The sequence below is a fragment of the Pseudopodoces humilis genome, chromosome 1 (assembly GCF_049639895.1).
Source record: "Pseudopodoces humilis isolate 2021_Gansu_Grassland_sample_001 chromosome 1, ASM4963989v1, whole genome shotgun sequence".
Taxonomy (NCBI): domain Eukaryota; kingdom Metazoa; phylum Chordata; class Aves; order Passeriformes; family Paridae; genus Pseudopodoces; species Pseudopodoces humilis.
In genome coordinates this window covers 121,605,690-121,624,233 of record NC_142200.1, presented here as the reverse complement: position 1 = coordinate 121,624,233, position 18,544 = coordinate 121,605,690, and the positions used below count along the sequence as shown (strand labels likewise).

General features: G+C 38.5%; 1 protein-coding gene across 1 annotated transcript; it reads right to left on the bottom strand.

Moving 5' to 3' along the window:
- Positions 1-10,519: 10,519 nt before the first annotated feature.
- On the bottom strand, positions 10,520-14,023 carry POLR1F (RNA polymerase I subunit F). Its single transcript, XM_005519130.2, has 4 exons — positions 13,818-14,023; positions 13,596-13,737; positions 12,269-12,477; positions 10,520-10,982 (listed from the first exon to the last, which is right to left on the bottom strand). The coding sequence occupies exons 1-4, from the start codon at positions 14,021-14,023 to the stop codon at positions 10,592-10,594; spliced, it is 948 nt and encodes a 315-aa protein (XP_005519187.2). The 3' UTR covers positions 10,520-10,591.
- Positions 14,024-18,544: the final 4,521 nt, after the last annotated feature.

Sequence of the window (18,544 nt, the reverse complement as noted above, 5' to 3'; positions counted from 1 at the left end):
TATGCACACTGATAAAAAACCCTTTAAGCCTATAAAGAAGAAATTAAAATAAGATGGATTCCATGAGCTTTATTTCCAGCTCTGGTCACTGACTGAACACCTTATGCCTATTTTCTATTATTAAAAGGTCTGTTAAGGAGACAGTAACAATGAGATTAAAGATTAGAGGCAATCTGATGCCCATAGATAAAAATAAATAATAAAAATGTACCTTCTGGGATCATGCAGTTGATTTCAGCAACTCCACTACTCTGTGGCAAAAATCCTATTGACTTGATCAAGGCTAGACTTTCAACCTTGGCTTTTCAAAGAGAGAAATTATTTTAAACATAGGCATTGTGCCAAGTGCACATTAAATATAGATGGGGATTGCCATTTAACTTCTGCTTCAGCTGCAGAAACCAGGCATTTGTGATTCAAAAAGTAAAGGAAATTTGAAACTGTTTGAAGATTGGAAGGAGTAGGATTTATTTGCTGGGGTAATATTGAGAAAAATGGTGACAAAAAGAGCACGTAGTTTATGGGACCCAAGCTGAGATTTGGGGATTCTGTTTACTCCTGAAGCGCAGACAATCCAATAAACAGAAAGCTGAGAAACTATTCTAGGAGAAAACCATTATCCTAATACAATGATCAGTTAAAATATACTGTGCTCTAGGCAGCAAATTTAAAATTGGATAATAGGAAAAAAAACCCAAAACCAAAACATTATCAAATCCATCTTAAGGAAGGTCATTCACTGACCCAAACCTGCATGAAACTCACAAAGGTGGCACAGGGCCCAAGGTATTGTCTCCTTGCTCCCAGGATGCCTGTGCATATGCCTCCCTCTGGCTTGCCCTGAAAATCTGCTTTTGGCTTGGTCTAGGTAAGAACTGTCCTTAAAATTCTCAAAATTCCAAACAGTCATTTTTGCCTTAAGCAACAGTCCATTCCTGTCTCAGGGGTACCTACTATGATTGGAAGATGACGAAATTTCATTTATGTTCTTGAGATGCACATGTTTTGGCTGATATAAAGAAGGCCATCAAAGGGCCAGTTCTTCTCTCTGTTCATGACAGTTTTTTCTTTAAAATTATTCCAGAATTTTAATTAAAGAGGAATGTACTCAGTTGCTGGGTAGCAGCTTCTGACAGCTCCAATCACACTTTGAATGGAGACAGTGCATATGTGTACACCTCCAGCCCTTGCAAAGGAAAGCAGGGGGCTGAGGCTGGGTGGGGGAAGCAGCTCACCCTGACAGTCCTCTGATCCTCCACAGCAGGATCCAGCTGGTGGAGCATGTGGCAGAGCCCCTGGCATAGCCATAAATTACTTCCAGTGTGTATGACTATGATTAGCTGTTTGACTTCTTGTTAAGCAACACTTACAATATCTGTAGGCACACAGTAAGCAGTTTGGAACTGCTGATTGCTCTCTGATTTACGAGGGGTGGTGGAGAAGGATGAAGAGAGACACTCATTTCACTGCAGCTTGGAAATCGGAAGCAAAACGTAACTGAAAAGGAAACTAGACAGGAATTTAGTTGTCACCCCACAATACACACTTCACTCTTTTGGGGCTTGCCTTTTACTTTTTTTTTTTTTTTTTTTTTTCCTTTTTCTTTTTCTAAAGTAATTAATGCACTATCTATCTTACAAGTTTCAGCTAAAAATTAGAGTATCAATGTAGGGAAAGAAACTCTCCAGAGAGCATTTAAATAATATCACATTGTTGACAAAGCAACACCAATACTAGTAAGTGTAAATTCAAAACACAGTTCAGATTCATGAGATTTCCAGACCAAGCTAGGTTAAATGTCTTTGGAAGAAGTTCAGCTCCAGATCTGCATTTTGGACACATGTCCCTTCATAATTTCTCAACTTCTGGACACTTGCTCATCATTTCTTGCTCAAATGATGTTTCCAGATCAACAAACTTATCCTTCCCTGGGATCAGTCATTTCCTTAGTCTTGCCTTTTAGAAAGCAACCCTTTTACTGTCTGTTTTATGACACTAGTAACACTCTGTGCTCCAGCTATGTATTAATCTTCTGAGAATGTTATTTATTTTACAGTATTGGCACAGCAGGAGACTTTCCTCTGCTTTTGACAAGGGCCCCTGGAGACACACCACTAGCACAGTGCCAAAATAATACTGCAGCACATTCAGCCTAAATTAGCATAAAATACTAAGATAACACTATTTCTTTTTCTTCTGATACTGCCAATATTCATACATTTTGTAACAAAGAGCAGACTAAGATGGTAGTTTTACTCTTCTGTATGCCATTAACCATACCCTCCTAACTGTCCTATCTTCAGGCCTTCAACAGAAGTCCTGCTATTCCCCATTTTGGCTTTGCTGCACAGTGCTATGAATCATCCTACATAAACTGCACAGACACACAAAACTAAGAATTTACTCGATTTGTCACTTACATAATGTTTTAGTACTGATCTCACAAGGAGTCTGTAATTTTATATTGAACTAGTGAGAATACTACTCCCCATATATTTGTGTGAGAAATTTTTCTGATTAGAAAACCTGCCAACTTAAGAGGAGAAAGTCTTAGGTTAAAGTTTGTACCTGAGAACAGAAACATTGTCAATTTATCACCACTGGGACTTTTTATGAGAAAACATTTTGAAAACTGTTTTTCAAAATATATTGTTGGTGTTTCAAGACTAAGAGTAAATTAAATAGGTCAGTGGTGAAAGGCACTTCTTGATAAGACCAACAGAGTGAAAGTTTTTAACCATGTGTGGCATCTATCAAAGAGAAGTTCCTGTTTCCTATAGCTTTAATAAGCAGACCTGCACAGACACTGGTCCCATGTTTTCCTTGATAGGCACCTAAACTAATTTTCATATCAGATCCCTGCAGAAAGCAGTATGAATGAAAATATTCCATAGTTTAGGGAACATTTCCATTATATCCCATTAGCTAAATTTATAGTGAATTTAGCTAATGAGATATAACGGAAATGTGCCCTAAACCTAAGTGCCACCTTTAGAGTAATGAATTAGTACTTTTCTTTTTCAGAAAAACTCCTAAATTCTACTCCCCAGTTAAAAAAACAAAAAACAAAAAACAACCAAACTTAAAAAATCACACAATTACTAAAATAAGTCAGTGGATAATTTCACAGCCAGGTCTGTAGCAACCTGAGCAACACCCACATCCACTCTGGAGCTCAGACATAATACAAATTTTATCATATTCTATCACCAATTTTCACACACACTTGGCAAAGTCTTACTAATATTTTTGAGTCCCCACTCACACAAGCCTGACACCCCCTCAAAGACGAATCTCCACAACCATTTCATGAGCAGGGCTCAGTTTTCTTTAAAAATGTCATTCATTACTAGGGGTAAAGAATTTGTGATCCACCTTTTCTGCAAGATTCTAATGGTTACATTACTTATATGTAAAACATATGGATTTATGTTGGGGTGGGAACATCACTCACCACACTGAGGAGGATTAAGACACCTTTTAACCCTCCCAGTGAAGCTCTACAAGAGTACCTTATTAAGAACAAGGCTAAGTGTAATTGAGCACATTACTGTATTTCAGTGCAGTCAGGTGGGTTATGGTGTCAGCCACCAAGACAGTTTCTGCATTTTACTTTGTGACTGACATAGTGCAGAGGGCTTAAAGTGCAGTCTGATGTCACCCTTTTTACAGTAATATATTTCAAATGTGTCTACTAGTGATACTGTCACAGCACAGCAGCCTACTCAAGTTGGTGGTATGCAGAGAAATTACCCCACCTCCAATTTTGCTCTTTAAAAATCTTAATTCCAGGTCTTGATATTTGATACTTGATTAATTCCAGCTATTGATATTTAACATGACTGACACTGAGGTTTTGATGGTTAACAGTGGGTTTATGGGAAAACTAAAATGCTTTGATGAACTCAACACTAACATGGACTTTTCAGCCTCTTTTTCTCTTGTTCTCAAGGGGAATGAACTATTCTGCAACAAACCCAGAAAAAAAGAACATTCATGTGAATGAACACAAAATAATTCCATGTTAAAAAAAACCCCACGCCCCTAAGTGCAGTAAAGACAAGCCCAAGTTGTTTCCTCAGCACCAGAGCTAAAGATTCCTTCCTCCCTTTTCCCTCATGCATAATAAGGTGCAAAGATCTTCCAAGAGCTTTTCCCAGTGCCATGGAGTCCAGAGAGGGGTTTCTAGTCACCACAGCTGAACTTGGGTCATTTTGCTTCAAACAGGGGAAATAACATAATTACTCTCCTCTGCCCCAAAACTAGTGTCCATAAAACTTACAGAAAATAATTATTTAATTTAAATAGACAGGAATCTGCCAACTGGCCATTAACTAAAAATTTACTGAAGACCAAACAAATGCACCTACACATCACAGCATTTGTGTGAGCTTTTATTCACAGCATGGCTGCTTAATTTCTTTTCCTATACAAACAAATTTTGAATGATATATATGAAATGAAAAACTAGTGAAAAACTAGATGAATACCACTATCAAGAGCACTACGAAATATATGAAAATTAGAATATGAACTAAAGCAACATGGTCACAGCAGCTAGGGTAGACACCAAGGTTTTGATGCTGATGTACAGAGCAGGTACAAATACTATTTCTCTTATAGTCTTATTTCAGTTAGCTGAAATACTTCTCATCAAATATCAGTTCACAGAAGTTTTGAGCTCTTTAGGTGACAGATGTGGAGAAAAAGCCCAAAAGAAAAAGCAATACTCCACCATGTGGCACTGCATGAGAAAAGGCAGAACACTTCATCAAGGCAGATTTTTCCATCTTACATTGATTTGTAATACAAAGAGTAAAATCATAGTGGAGCAGAGCAGTTTTTGTGGAATCATATTCTGACAAATTTTAAAAAACAAACAAACAAACAAAAAGTCACCTACCAAATTCAGTCAATTTCATCAGAATATGAATTTGAGAGGAAAGAACCCTTTTGGTTCACTCCCTAACAGTGCAGTTCAGGTATCTAGAATGAAATAGTCCTCTATTTGAAATAACTGTTTGCACATTTAAAATATTTTACATCACACTCCAAAAAATTAGATAAGCAGTTTTATTGGACTGGATATTCAGTGGAGAGGTGAGAAAGGCCTTTAAAGAAAGCATTTCAAATTTCCTTTCATTTTCAGGAAAAATTTTGGGATTTCAAAAACCTCCTTAAACTGATTATTTTTTTCTTTGCACTCTTTATGAAAAAAAATCTAGCTTTTTCTCTTTTTTTTTGTTTGTTTTTGTTTTAAATCCTAGCCAATTTTCTATATATTAATTGAATTTTTTAGAACACTTTCCAAAGTGCTTCAGTGAAAAAACAAAACAAGTCTAAACATAAGTAATTGCAGTAATATTTTTTGCCTGGGAAAAGACATTTGCTAAACTGAATTAATGGTAAGATATAAAGTTATTTGCAACAGCTTGTCCTCACATTCCTCATCATAATATGGCACAACCACAGATTTACAGGATAAATATAAAACAGTAATGAATATGATGATGCTGGGTTCTATTTGGGGATCATTTATGACAATGGTTTTGCAAACCAGACATTGAAATGAGATAGAAATAACCAGAACACAGATGACTCCCAAGCTAATCTGTGAGCATCTGCATATCTTGGTAAGTACTTCAGAAATAATACATGGGTAGAGAAATGGATGTGCAGATGCACTTAAATCTGTAACACATGTCGATTTTTCTCTGCCTCAGAAACGTTAGAACTGTCCATAATACCATTCCTTTGGCCCAGAAAACTTAAGAGTTCAAATTTAACTAATGTCTAGTCATAATGAAAAGATGAATTTTCAAATTATAGCTATGAAACAGGAATTATCCTCTCAGAGAAAACTAGAAAAATATGGGATTTAGTAATAACTAATTTAGACATAAAGCAGGTCATGATCAATTCAGTTTAATGTCAAGAAAATAATATCAAAAGTAGTTATCAACACGTCCCATACATCATCAGTGCAGACTTATTTTTAGTCACAATGTATAAAATTTCTTTGAAAGGCAGAGGTCCTGAACTGCTTTTCTGGGGAGAATGTAGATACACCAGAGGTATGGCAAGCCCATCTTCACAAATCCACAAGCTAACACTGAGAGGCTCCATGAGGAAACCAAGAATACCTATACCATCTGTGCACTTTTCGTTTTGGGGTTTTTCTGGGGGGTTTGTGGCTTTTTTTCCCAGCTGAGAGACAAATGGCTGTCCTTCTAGGAAAATGCTTCATAAAAACTGCTCATCTTTCAGCCTATGTGGAGATGACCAAATCTCTGGAGAAAAAAAATGAACCCTCAAACATATATATATAATAAAATAGCATTATCCTGAAAGAGGGACAGATGTCACTGGTTTGTTATCTATAACAAAAAAGGAGCTGATCCAAAAATTTTATAGTGCTCCAAAACGTCTCATTTTTCCTGATATTAGTGTTCATGTTTACTGACACAGGATAAATTTGCCTTCTCTTAAAAGCTGTCCAGCTTTAAATGTTGATTTGACTGATCCATACAGAACTTTAAAGTCATCCATGTGCTAACACATTTATTGTAATAAAAGCACAGGCTGTGACTTATCACTGGGAACAGTAGCCTGCTCCTTGGAAACAATATTACTCTGGCTTCAGCCAGTTCCCTGAATGACTGGGAGACATTCCATACTAATTTTGACAAAATGCTTTCAATGAAATCTGGCACCATACTTGCACAGCCTGCAATTCCACTGACTGCTGCACTCCAAGTCTCCATCAGAAGCTGCATGTGCTGGGCATGGATGTATCACAATGAGGTCATGCCCACTGATTATGGCTTTGCAGGTAGAACTGAAATATTATTTCTGAATGTGACCTTACCTGCAACTCAAGTCAAAGCATTTTTGAAAAAAATCTGCTTCCTCAGTGTCCAGATTTCACAGACCTAATGTGATCTTCGAAGCAACATGGTACTGACAGACTGGCTCTTACCAGAGCCCCTTAAGCACACATCTCTCCTCACTCAATTTGTGCAGCACAACGAAATCCTGCTCTTGAATGGGACATCATATTTCCAGCATATTAAGAATATTCTTAAAGAAGTTTCCATACACCAAAGGCACCAGTGAAAGAAAATATAAAGGAAAGAGGATCAGGGGAAATAAGGAGCAAGAGAGCGTTGAAGGGCAATATTTATTCCTATCTCTTTAACTGTATTCTTACTAAGTATCATACAGATTTAGAGACCACAGCTTAACCTTCTAACCATATGAAGTACACTAAAATAATCCATAAAATATTAAAAATAATTATCAATTATTATTGATAATTAATATAAATATCAATAAATATTGTATTGATAATGAATCTTGTAGCAAAATTCTTTTCTCTGTTTGTAAGGTTTCTTTGCTACATACAAAAAACTGCTGCAGTATCACTCTCCTTCTGCACAGAAAGTTCATTTCATCTGTTTTTATAAACAGACTTCTCAAATAAATTCTTTTCCAAGTTCAACTGCCTGGTTGTTCTAGCAGCAATGATAGTCGACAGGCGTATCAGTTTGGGAAATGGGAGATCATCTTGTATTCAATCTTATGGAGCAGGGGTCCTTAAAATGGGAAAATTAAAGCTTCTTCCTTCTTTGCCTAGCACAGTTGGCTTCAGGGGAACTTGAAATCATGGCCAGGCTTCAATAGCTTTTACTTGCTTAACATAAGATCAGCTGAGTGGCTTGGGACAATATTTACAACTAAATTTAACCCAATTTAATTATGTGTAAAGTCATGTAGAGAAAAAAACATCAAAAGATGTTTCTGTAAAAAACTAATTTACTGACAGTATTGGAGAAGTGCAAATCTTGATTTTGTCTTATTTTTGTTCACATGAATCCAGACGATACCTTTCCCTTATAAACAAAGCCTACTAGATACTGAAGGCTCTCAGATTTTATTAAATATACAGAATTTCTAAAAGCTAAATAGCAGAATAGAATCAACATTTTGGTAAGAAAAATATAGGCCTTACTAGAATGAAACTATTTCAGTCCTTCCATAGCCAACAGTAATAATCCTGAGAGCATCAGATCACATAACCTCTCCACAGAAAAGGTCTGTACTGTCTGAGGGCTATCTAAGGTTGGGATGCTTCCAGAGGCAAACCGTTTACTCAGAGGCAGATTTGGTTACAGCTCATGTTTTTCCAAAAGGCAGCTAGCTTGCTTAAGGCCTTTAAAAAAAATCCTTTCCCTAGAGCTCATCCGCCGGGCTGTTTGGGCTGAGTATTTAAAGCAGTAGCAAAGTGCCAAGTCAAAAGCAAAGAATTTGTTTCTAAGAGAAGCAAGGAAAAGACAAAGAGCAAAAGTTAACGCTGCAGATTATTGCAAGCTTCAGAGAATACAAAACAATTGCCTTAGAGACAGCTAAAAATACCTTCTTGTAAGACTGCTTGCTCTTCTGCCAAAGGCATGCAAAACACCGAGAAACATTTGCAGAATCAAAATATTTATACTACAAAGTAGCAGTTTGTACTTTAGAAACTCATAGCTAATTAAGTTGGAACTACATTTTTCATAATACAGACAAAAGAATATCAACCACAGCCATAAGTAAAATACTGGTTTCGTTGCAAGCTTAATGTTAAAACAAAACAACAAAAAAAAGTCTAGCATTTTTTTCTTCTCTAGATCACAGTTACCTTGGTATAACTATCAATAGTTACAAGATAAAATATAATTTTACTTTCTAACCTTCTCTTTGCTACAACATGAGTTGTACTAGAATGCACCCTGAAAAAAATAAAAGAACTGTACAAAAAAAAAATGAAGTCACCTGGCCTCACAGGAAGCTTTATAAATGATTGTTCTATATACTCAAAAAACTTGTCTCAACTTAAAATTCAGTATAACTGTTCATTTGTAGTCCAGGGGAACACAGAAAGTTAAAGGTTTATAGAGCTCAAACTTCAGAGAAGCTTTAATGGGAAGTGTCAAGTTCAGCTCTTTTGTTAATTATGAGCATCAGAAAATCTTGCCTTTTTATGGGGAAAAAAACAAAGACAAGTGATTTAAATCATGATCAGAGTGAAAATTCACTTTTGAAAATCCAAGTTTTCTTGCCATATTCAGCAAATGCCAAAACGGTATTTACAGCAACATCAACAGTGCAGCTGTGAGGCTGCCAATATTGCCTCCAACTGTGTAAAACACGTTTTTCTTCCTTCTTTTTTGAAGGCTTTTCTTCACTTTTCCCCTTCCAAAGACACAACATTTAGCAAGAATTCAACATTTGTATCACTGGCGAAACAACTTGTTCAGCAATCATTAATTGCCAGCTCCTACATTTATTTTTAATTGCTCTCTTTTGTTGTAACCCAAGACAGAAAACCAAAAATTGATACAAGTGGGTGCCAGCCAAAATTGTGTGCCAAAAATAAACCTGCTTCTAAGTAAGGCCTAAAACTGAGATTATTGTAGGCTTTCAGAAAAAAACTAATCATCAACAAAACAGTTTGCTGAACTACAGTAAGCAATTCCCAGTAAGAGAATGGTAAAGCAGCAGAAGTGGAAAAAGAGCAAAGTGCTGAAAGCATTTATATTGTCTGTGCTACTTGATTCATTAGCTGCAATTTCAATACTTCCCCAGAATGTCTTCTTCCTTTGCATGCTAATGAAAAGGCAGAACTGTGCAAGACAAACTTTTGGTGCTACAAACTGGTTCTATCAAATGGTGAGGTTTGACTCTGGAGATGTGTATCCCTTCCCTAAAAGGCAAAGTGAGGTACAATGAATATTAAGGAGTAAAAGATGAAATCTTGTGACTCAGTCTTCTGTTCATCTGCAACAGCAACTGCCTCCATCATTCTCTTCACGTTGGCATCATCAAAAAATAAAAAAAACACATCTATTGAAGTGAGCTAATAGCATCAGCATTAATCACTAGAGCAAAATGTTTTATCACCTAGGAATAGAGATGAACAGCAAGTTTCCACATTCATGTTGTTTACTTACAAGGCCTTCAAAGAGATGGTTATGTTCTTCTTTTAACAGGTAAATCAATACCAAACGTCTTCTACCTTGGTGAAAGACTAGACATGTCGCACTACACTTCTCCCCAGAGCTCCTCACAATAGAAGAGTTGTAACCAAAAGCACTGATACTCAAAAAAATTCACCTCTTTTAAGCCTCCAAGGAATTTACATGAACGTCCCAGAAACCCAAAGATAATCCGAATCTATTCTTGTAAAATCAAGACACCGACTGGCAGATGCACTTAGAGTAGCAAACATCACAACTTCCAACTGGCTAACGTGTGGAACTGGAAATCAGACACAGAGGTCATGCATGTGTTCCTGTAATTACATTCCAGTTTTGTGACTTGTTTTCTAGTAAAGAAGCCAGGCAGATATAGCTTCTATTGCATTTCTTGTGTTACTACCTTAAAAGATCCTGCCTTTCAAACTGCTGGTGAACATACGCACACAAACACCATCTGACCTGGCAAAGCAGACTGTGTAGTGAAGAAAAAGAAATACACATTTTGGAAACAGGGTTTTATTGAAACTTATCAAAAACGTCTGAAATCTAATGCAAGAAAAGCATTTCAGACTTTAGTCCCTTTTCCTTTTTGCTTTGGGTTTTTCTGACAGCTGAGATAATTCACTTTCTTCAATTTCATCACAATGCTTTCTTTTCTTTTTCTTTGATTTTTTATGGTCACTTTGGTAACCGCTGGAATCACTGGTAGGCAATACAAGTTCCTGTTCTCCTTGCTTGTCCTTTTTCTTTTTCTTCTTCTTTTTATCATCACATGATCCATTCACAACAACAACACTTTGCTCTTCTTCATTTTCCCTCCCAGGGTTACCCGCCTCATTTAAAGGCTCTTCATTGACATTATCTTCCCCACAGTTATTCAAGCCATTTTCCTGGTGGTCAAACTTTTGAATTTCGTCCCCGTTTGTACTTTCAGTGGCTGTGTTGGATTTTTTGGGCCGCATGCTGTAAAGAAATATACAAAATAAACTGGATTAGAGACATGTTAGGGCACCTCACATAGTGAAATGTCAAAAATTGCTAAAACATGTATTTATACCAAGCAGGTAAACATTTGCTAAAAACAACAACAAATGGAGAACATGATACTCTGTTACAGAGCATCATAATGTTTAATACTCTCAGGATAATTTCTGTTACCTTACTAGCTTCCTTCTTACCACATAATAAATGTTCTCTTTCAAATCTTAGCCTAAATTTCTTCTCTACAGTGCCATACAGACCATTTGGTATTTCCTCTTTTCTTGTGCTTCTTCGTCCTCTAATTCATAATTACACATTGAGTAGTAAAGCTTTTTTGGGTTTTTTTTAAGTCATTCACAAAACCACAGAGCTAGTGACCTGTTCGGTTATATATGAGGCACGCTGCTGATTTTACCAAGCAATTACCCTGCTCTAATTAAAACAAAGGTGATGCCAGAAAAGTTAAAAAAAAAAAAAGAAGAAAAAACCTCTACCAAAAAAACCCCACCAAATCCCTCCCCACCCACCAGCAGGTACCTTGCAACCAAGAGCACTGGGAAAAAATGTCTAAGGAGACAAATATGGAAAGAATGCATTTAAAAACCATGGAGGTTTTTATGTCCCCAGTGGCACTGAAGACAAAATTGCTAACCTGAATTGTAAATTCACGGAAGTCATTCAGAGCATCCTTCCAGATTAAAAAAAAAAAAGAAACAAACAAAAAATGCTATGAATTTGCCAGTAGGACTCATACATTTAATCAAAACCAAAACCATGTTGAAAGAAAATCCTTGCTCAGTAAACGACTGTTTTAAAAGAAAAATGTGAATGAACTCCTCTGAAGACAAGATTTCCTGCAAGGTGCCCTATAAATTTAGAGAGGCCTAAGGAGGAAGTTGACACATTTTCTCATCTTTGAAATTCTCATGTTTCAGCAAGTATTTAAGTCATGTATTTGTATTTATACAATGCACATGCAGGTGTTTGTGTGTAACTGTCAATGTAACCACTTTGTTCAGGAGCCCTGGACTGTTTGCACTTGAAAAGCCTATGCACAAAGCTACTCTTAGAGACATGGATGGGTTATATATGTATTATATGTATTATATATATATAATACATGTATTACATGTATTATATATATATATAGTTACATAGGGATTTGTGTAAAAATAAGAAAGCTGAAAGATTAAGATGTAATTAAAATCACTTAGCTCATAAAAAATATATTAAATCAATTAAAAATGTTCTCTATTAAGGCACCGTACCTGCTTTTAGTGAGTCCTCCTCGAATGAAGAACACCCCAGCTGCATCAGAATCCAAGTGCAACACTTGAAATTTCAGCTCATCCCCTATTTTTAACCCCAGCTCTTGCCACTGTACAATGGACATTTGTTCAGGCTTAGGGATAGATGCATTGAAGCATCCATGTATCAGGCAGCCAATATGACTAGGGGCCACTTTATTAATTACACCCTAAAAAAGAAAAAGAATGTCATGCAAATCTAAAGCAAAAATCAGCCCTTTCAATGCACATCCTTTAAATATTTTGTTTCCTATATGGAACATATTCAGTAAGAGTTTATGTACAAGTTATGAAGTCAGTTTATCTAGCAATCAGTAAATGCTCCTTCACTAAAATCAAAGCTATTCCTGTAAACTCTTCACACAATTCCTCTGAAAATAGAACTGAACTGCAAGAGAAGTCAAAACATGGCCTTTAGCTACAGTGAATACCTAAAGAGAGTAGATAACTCTTTCCTTACACTACAATGATCAACTTTTCTTTGAAGCCATTTTAAGTCTGACTTACTTGCCTAAAATGCTCTTCAAGCTGGCACAGCAGTTTTTAGCAGCTGAAGATAGGGAAGACATATAAAAAGCTTCTAAATACTCTATTCAGTGGGTTTCTGACACACCTGAATATGAAACCATATCCACCTTTGTTTTACCCATAGAGTTAATGACGGACACTGAAAATTTTTCTATTCTCTTCCTAGGAAGATGGCACATTCATCCTCAAACACAACTATCAAGACACCAGCTGTGCTGCAAAAGGTATGGCACAGCAATGAATGTAAGCCAGCTCCCAACCTACTTTACCCACAAGTGCTAAGCAAGGGTTTTGACAAACTTAAAGCTGTTCTGTGGGCCATACGCCTCCTTTAAGGAAAGGCAGGCTCCAACTCCATGTACTGCTCTTGTGCTTGAAGGAACCAAACACTAGAGAGCATCCTCATCATACTTGTCACTATAACAAGTGCACCTGTTTGACAATCATCTGCTCTTCAGAAAGAAGCACGGGTATGATATATGTGGTTGTGATACACTATTAAATACGCAATCCTTGTGATACGATGGTTCAGTAATATAGAATTATATGTAAATTCAGGAAACCTAGGGACGGACAAAACAGCCAGATTACAGTAAAAAGTACCAGTACAAGATACCAATAAATTTCTATTAACTACTCACAAATGAATAAGCTGACATAAACTATGTCTCCAGCTAACCACCTGATGTTGGAGATAAGCCAAGCTTTGACCACTTAATAAAAAAAGCCCGTCCCGTGAGACGCCAAGGCGTTCGCATACCACCAGCTTCTTCCCTTTCTTGGGGCTGAAGATGATGAAGTCCGCCTCGATGTTCAGGTGGATGAATCCCTGGTCGTCGTAGATGTCGCCGAGCTCCCCCACCACTTTGATGTTGTCGTAAGCAACCGGCACACCCTGCAGGCTGGAAGGACAAGGAGGGGGGCACGGTTAGCTGCCAGGCCGAGCCGGCCCCCTCAGCCCGCGGCGGCCCCGCGGCCGCACCTCTCGGAGTAGCGCAGGAGCTCCGCGTCCAGCTGCGCACGGATGCCGGAGCGCTTGCGGCCCAGGAAGCGCGGGGGCAGCGCCACGTGCCGCCGGTGCGGCGCCGCCACCAGGCACGAGTAGCGCCGCGCCACCAGCGCCCGGGCCGCGCCGAAGGACGGGGCGGCGGCGGCGGCGGGCGGCAGCGGCTCCCGCGGCACGGCCATGCAGCCACGGGCCCGCGGCGCGCAGTGATGCCGTCAGCGCCTCCTCACCGCCGGGGCGGGCCCGGCCGCGGCCGTGACGGAGTTCCGTGCGGGGGGAGGGAGGCGGGCGATGTTCGCGCTCCGGAGGTGGGCCGTGCCGCCGAGAGCCGCGTGAGAAATCTTAAACTGTTTCCGAGCGATTTTACGTGTCGGAGTGACAGGGTATTCTGAGCTGGGAGGACCATCGAGTCCGGCTCTTAGGTGAATGGCCTAGGGGCATCGGACCCGCGCCGCGCTCGGAGCAGCCTGGCGGAGCCGCCCCGGGAACCCACACCCAACTCGGGACACGAGATGTGTCACGGAGGCCTTGGAGGTTTAAATGCGGCGTTTGGGGATTCAGGCAAAAGACGCAATGACAAATTACCTTAGCGGTCTTCTCCATATACAGCAATTTTAAGGATATAGAATTGTCTTCGGTTGCTAGACCCCAGTTCCAGTTTGTGCATATGGTGAGAAATAGTTAAATGCATTTAATAACCACAGACTGAGGAGAACAAAAATACATACGAGTCCTCAAAAGGGTTGCTGGTGCACTCAACAGTGCAATTATTTACAAAGTGAGCTGCAGTACTACAAATACAAAGCTTGTCTAGTTCTGAATGATGGAATTTGTGGCTGGTTAGTGAAGACTGTCCAGAAAAGTTACTCGGATTTTTTATCCACACAAAGCAGCGCAGTATGATTTTTCTTTAAACTGATTATACTGAATTCATGCAAAACGTTCAAAAGGTGTTCTCTCATTGATTTAAATCGAATTTATATCAACTAACTTGCTATAGTAAATGTACACGTACAAACTGATTGAATCCACATGGGGAGTTACAAAAAAAAAGAAAAAAGAATTGATGTGTCCGTTTCATTAAAGGTATTAAAATTCTTACTATGCTGTGGAGGGCTCAGAAACACTGTAGTTTTGTGAAAACAAGCCTTATGTCAGATAGCAAAAGTCCTTGAACTTCTTATACATTTAGTGATGCAAAAGCCTTTGAAGCTACTCAAATACTACATCACCAGAAAGTTTTCTCTGACTGAACATACTGTGAAGACAGGACATTGTTAGCTTTCACAAGTAAAACAAATGGTAAAATTTGCAGTACTTTACTGCAAGTAAAGTTGGATTAGTGTGAAAGAACTGACATAAAAATGGCTTTCAGATGTCATACCAAACTCCAAAATTGAAAGAGAAAATGTCTTGAACTACTGTAATCTGTATTCCTATGTGGCTTTAGTCCTCCAAGGTATTTAATGTCTGTTGAAATTAATTTTATGTTATATGGTCTCAGCTTTCTGGAAAAAATATTGTATTTTTTATTTCAACTATTTGGATCATATTTAAACCTTGCAATGTGCTTTCAATCTTGGTTAAAGACCTTAAACAATAACTCCATGCACTTCTATTCCTAAAAGAAATATATGTTTTATTACTCTTATTTATGAGTGGATTTAGTTTGCAGTGAGAACATATAATATACTAAGGGCTGTACTCAGTTTTATCCAGGATAATAAAAACCTACCTTTGCTCCTAAAATAAAAACTAAGAATGAGATGGAAAGGCAATATGAACAAAAATATGGACCTTTTTCTTTCACCCTGTAGTCAGGTTGGCCAAGATAGTGTCAGAAGAACTCTGTCTCTCTGTACCTGCAGCTATCCAAGGTTATCCCCATGGACTCCTGTCACCAGAAAATTCCCTACAGAGACTGAGTCTGTACTTTCTAATTGAATCTCCATTTATCCCTGCTACTGTGCCTGGTTTTCATTGCACAGTGCTCTTGGGACTTCCAGGATTCTGTTCAGGCTAAAGTAATCGGGAGAATGAACTTTAAATGCTAATGGTCATTAAGTCTGTGTGGTAGGCCAGAGATAGGCCAGACATAATTCAAAATAGCCTGTTTGAAATCCTTTAACTGTAAATACCTGGCCTCAGCACCATCTGTTTTTCTCTGCAAGTCCACACCTGTCAGGTCTCGCTGCTTGCTGATGCAGCATGGTCTGTCTGTACCAAAAGCAGTGTTGTCTTGCAGTCTTGAGACTTCAGACCCATGGTATGACTTGGACTCACTACTTCTCTGTAAAAGATGCTCTGATGAAAGAAGGAATCTCAATCCAAATGCCACCTCCTCCAGCCACAGACCAGTTTTTAAAACCATCTAGTCCGTAAGACTTAAACCCTGATATCCCCACATTAATTTCTTAGCTTTTTCTTCCTTAGTTGTATATCTTTTCACTTCTTTGTGTTAGCATTCAGCTTAAAGAGTCTTGTCTCAGCTGACCTTTCAGCAGCACTGCAGTGAGCCTGCGTCCAAAAAGGCATCTAAAATCAATGTTTAGAATCGCACAGCTATTGGTATGTTTGCCAAGTCCCACAGTGGCTGATAAGACTCTTCTGAGCCTGTTTTTCTCTAGAAATCAGGTTGCAAGTAACAATGAGGACCAAACCCAAAAACTGCATTTGCAGTCACTGCTGTTCCTTTTCTTCCTCTTTAATCTGGGTTAGTCTTGTTTTCTCTGTGAAAGGAAAGCCAGATTCCAAAAAGGAGATTCCTTGACAACCACAATTTCAGCAGCTCTCAGCTGTGACTGTATGACCATATGGTCTTTTCTACCCTTTTCTACCCATACAGTCACTGCCATCTTATATCCAGTTTTCTGAATTGACAATGTATTTTGGGTAGAAAGTTCATCCAATTGTTTATTGATGCTCTTTTGTGGCCGGTACAACTTCTTCATTCTGAGGGTGGCAGCCTTAAAATCCTGTAAGTCTTAGCTGTGATGAAATACAGTGCATCTGTATTTCAATTTTAAATCCACTCATGCAGAGTGGACGAATACTGGGAGCAGTGTGCTGGAGTAGGAAATACACTCCCCCTTAGGACTGTGTGCCCAAAGGAATTTGTGCATTTTGAAATTTATTCCATCGCAGGTTCCTTATCCCACCTGTTGTACTCTATAATAAACACAAAAATGAAGAAATGCCTCAGTTGCATAGATTGTAAAAAAATAAAGGTACAAAACTTCTGCTCTGATTTTTTTTCAAATATTTTAGCTGGCTTCTCCTTTTTTCATTTTTAACCCTACAGTATTTCTAATAACATTTCTTCCTGTCATACTTAGAAGGAAGTATCAGTACTCAAACTCTCAGTTTTGTTTTTGAAGTTGGGTGGTAATAGGTCTGCTTCAGTATCTTTGACCCTCATGTCAAATAGAGACTAATCCTAGCATGTTTGGTCATTGAGAACTAAGCGTCCAAATGCCACAGAGAATTGTCAGCTTGTGGTCCTATATATGGATTTCTGTTAGGCTAGTTTTGTGGAATTTATTTTTGGGAGGGTGACCATTCAATTATGTGTAAAATCTGTCAGTGCAAAGGGTTAGCTAAAGTTAGCAACAGTTACAATAGTAAAGGCTAATTTGACTGCAAGTGTGAGAGGAATTAAGTTGTTACTGTCAGGCAAACATTAATTTGAGCAAATACAGGATGAAAATATGAAACTGTCAATGGCCAAAGATGGTAGATACTCCTGACAGTGTATCAGAACTCTCTTTATTTGTACTTACACAAAATGTACCAAATGCTGAAAGTCCACCAGATGGCACACGAAAGCCTTGGTATGGAAAAGTGTCATTGTCCAAGAGACTGAGAGGAACTGCAGGCCTGGCTGAAAATTTAATCTGTGTTACACTATGCAGACTGCTTTGTTTTGTCAGCAATTAGTAGGTCAATCTCTAATAGCTAGGAAATGACTTAGAAAAACATTAAGGAAAAAAATATGCGATAAGACAGCAATTATGTTAATTTCTTTCAGCTAATAATTTGTCTTGATTTGTAGTGACATACATGATGTAAGTGGTTGGAGTGAGTCCAGAGGAGGGTTACAAGGATGATCAGAGGGCTGGAGCATCTCTCTGTGAAGACAGCCTGAGAGAGTTGGGGTTGTTCAGGCTGTAAAAGACTCCAAGGAGACCTTACAGCACCTTCCAGTACCTAAAGGGGACCTACAAGAGAGCTAAAGAGGGAGTTTTAACAAGGGCCTGCAGTGGTGGGGCAAAGGAGGAATGGCTTCAAACCAAAAAGAGGTGATCTTAGATTAGATATGAGGAAGAAGTTATTCCTTGTTAGGATGATGAGGAACTGAAACATGGTGCCCACAAAAGTTGTGAATGTCCCTTCCCTGGAAGTGTTCAAGGCCAGATTGGATGGGACTTGGAGCCAATGGAAGGAATCCCTCCCCACAGCAGGAGGAGTTGGAACTAGATAGTGTTTCAGGTCTCTTCCATCCAAACAATTCTATGACGCTGTTCTTGGGATGGACGTCTTTGAGCAGTTGGGGATTGACTAGATTTGTCATTGGTCCTTGATTCTCTAAGTAGGTTTTTGTCCACTGGAAAATTGCTGACGATCACTCTTGTGGAGATAAAATACTTTGTCTAAAAATATATTACTGAAAGACCTGTGTTCAAGTAGCTCCCTGGCCTTATATC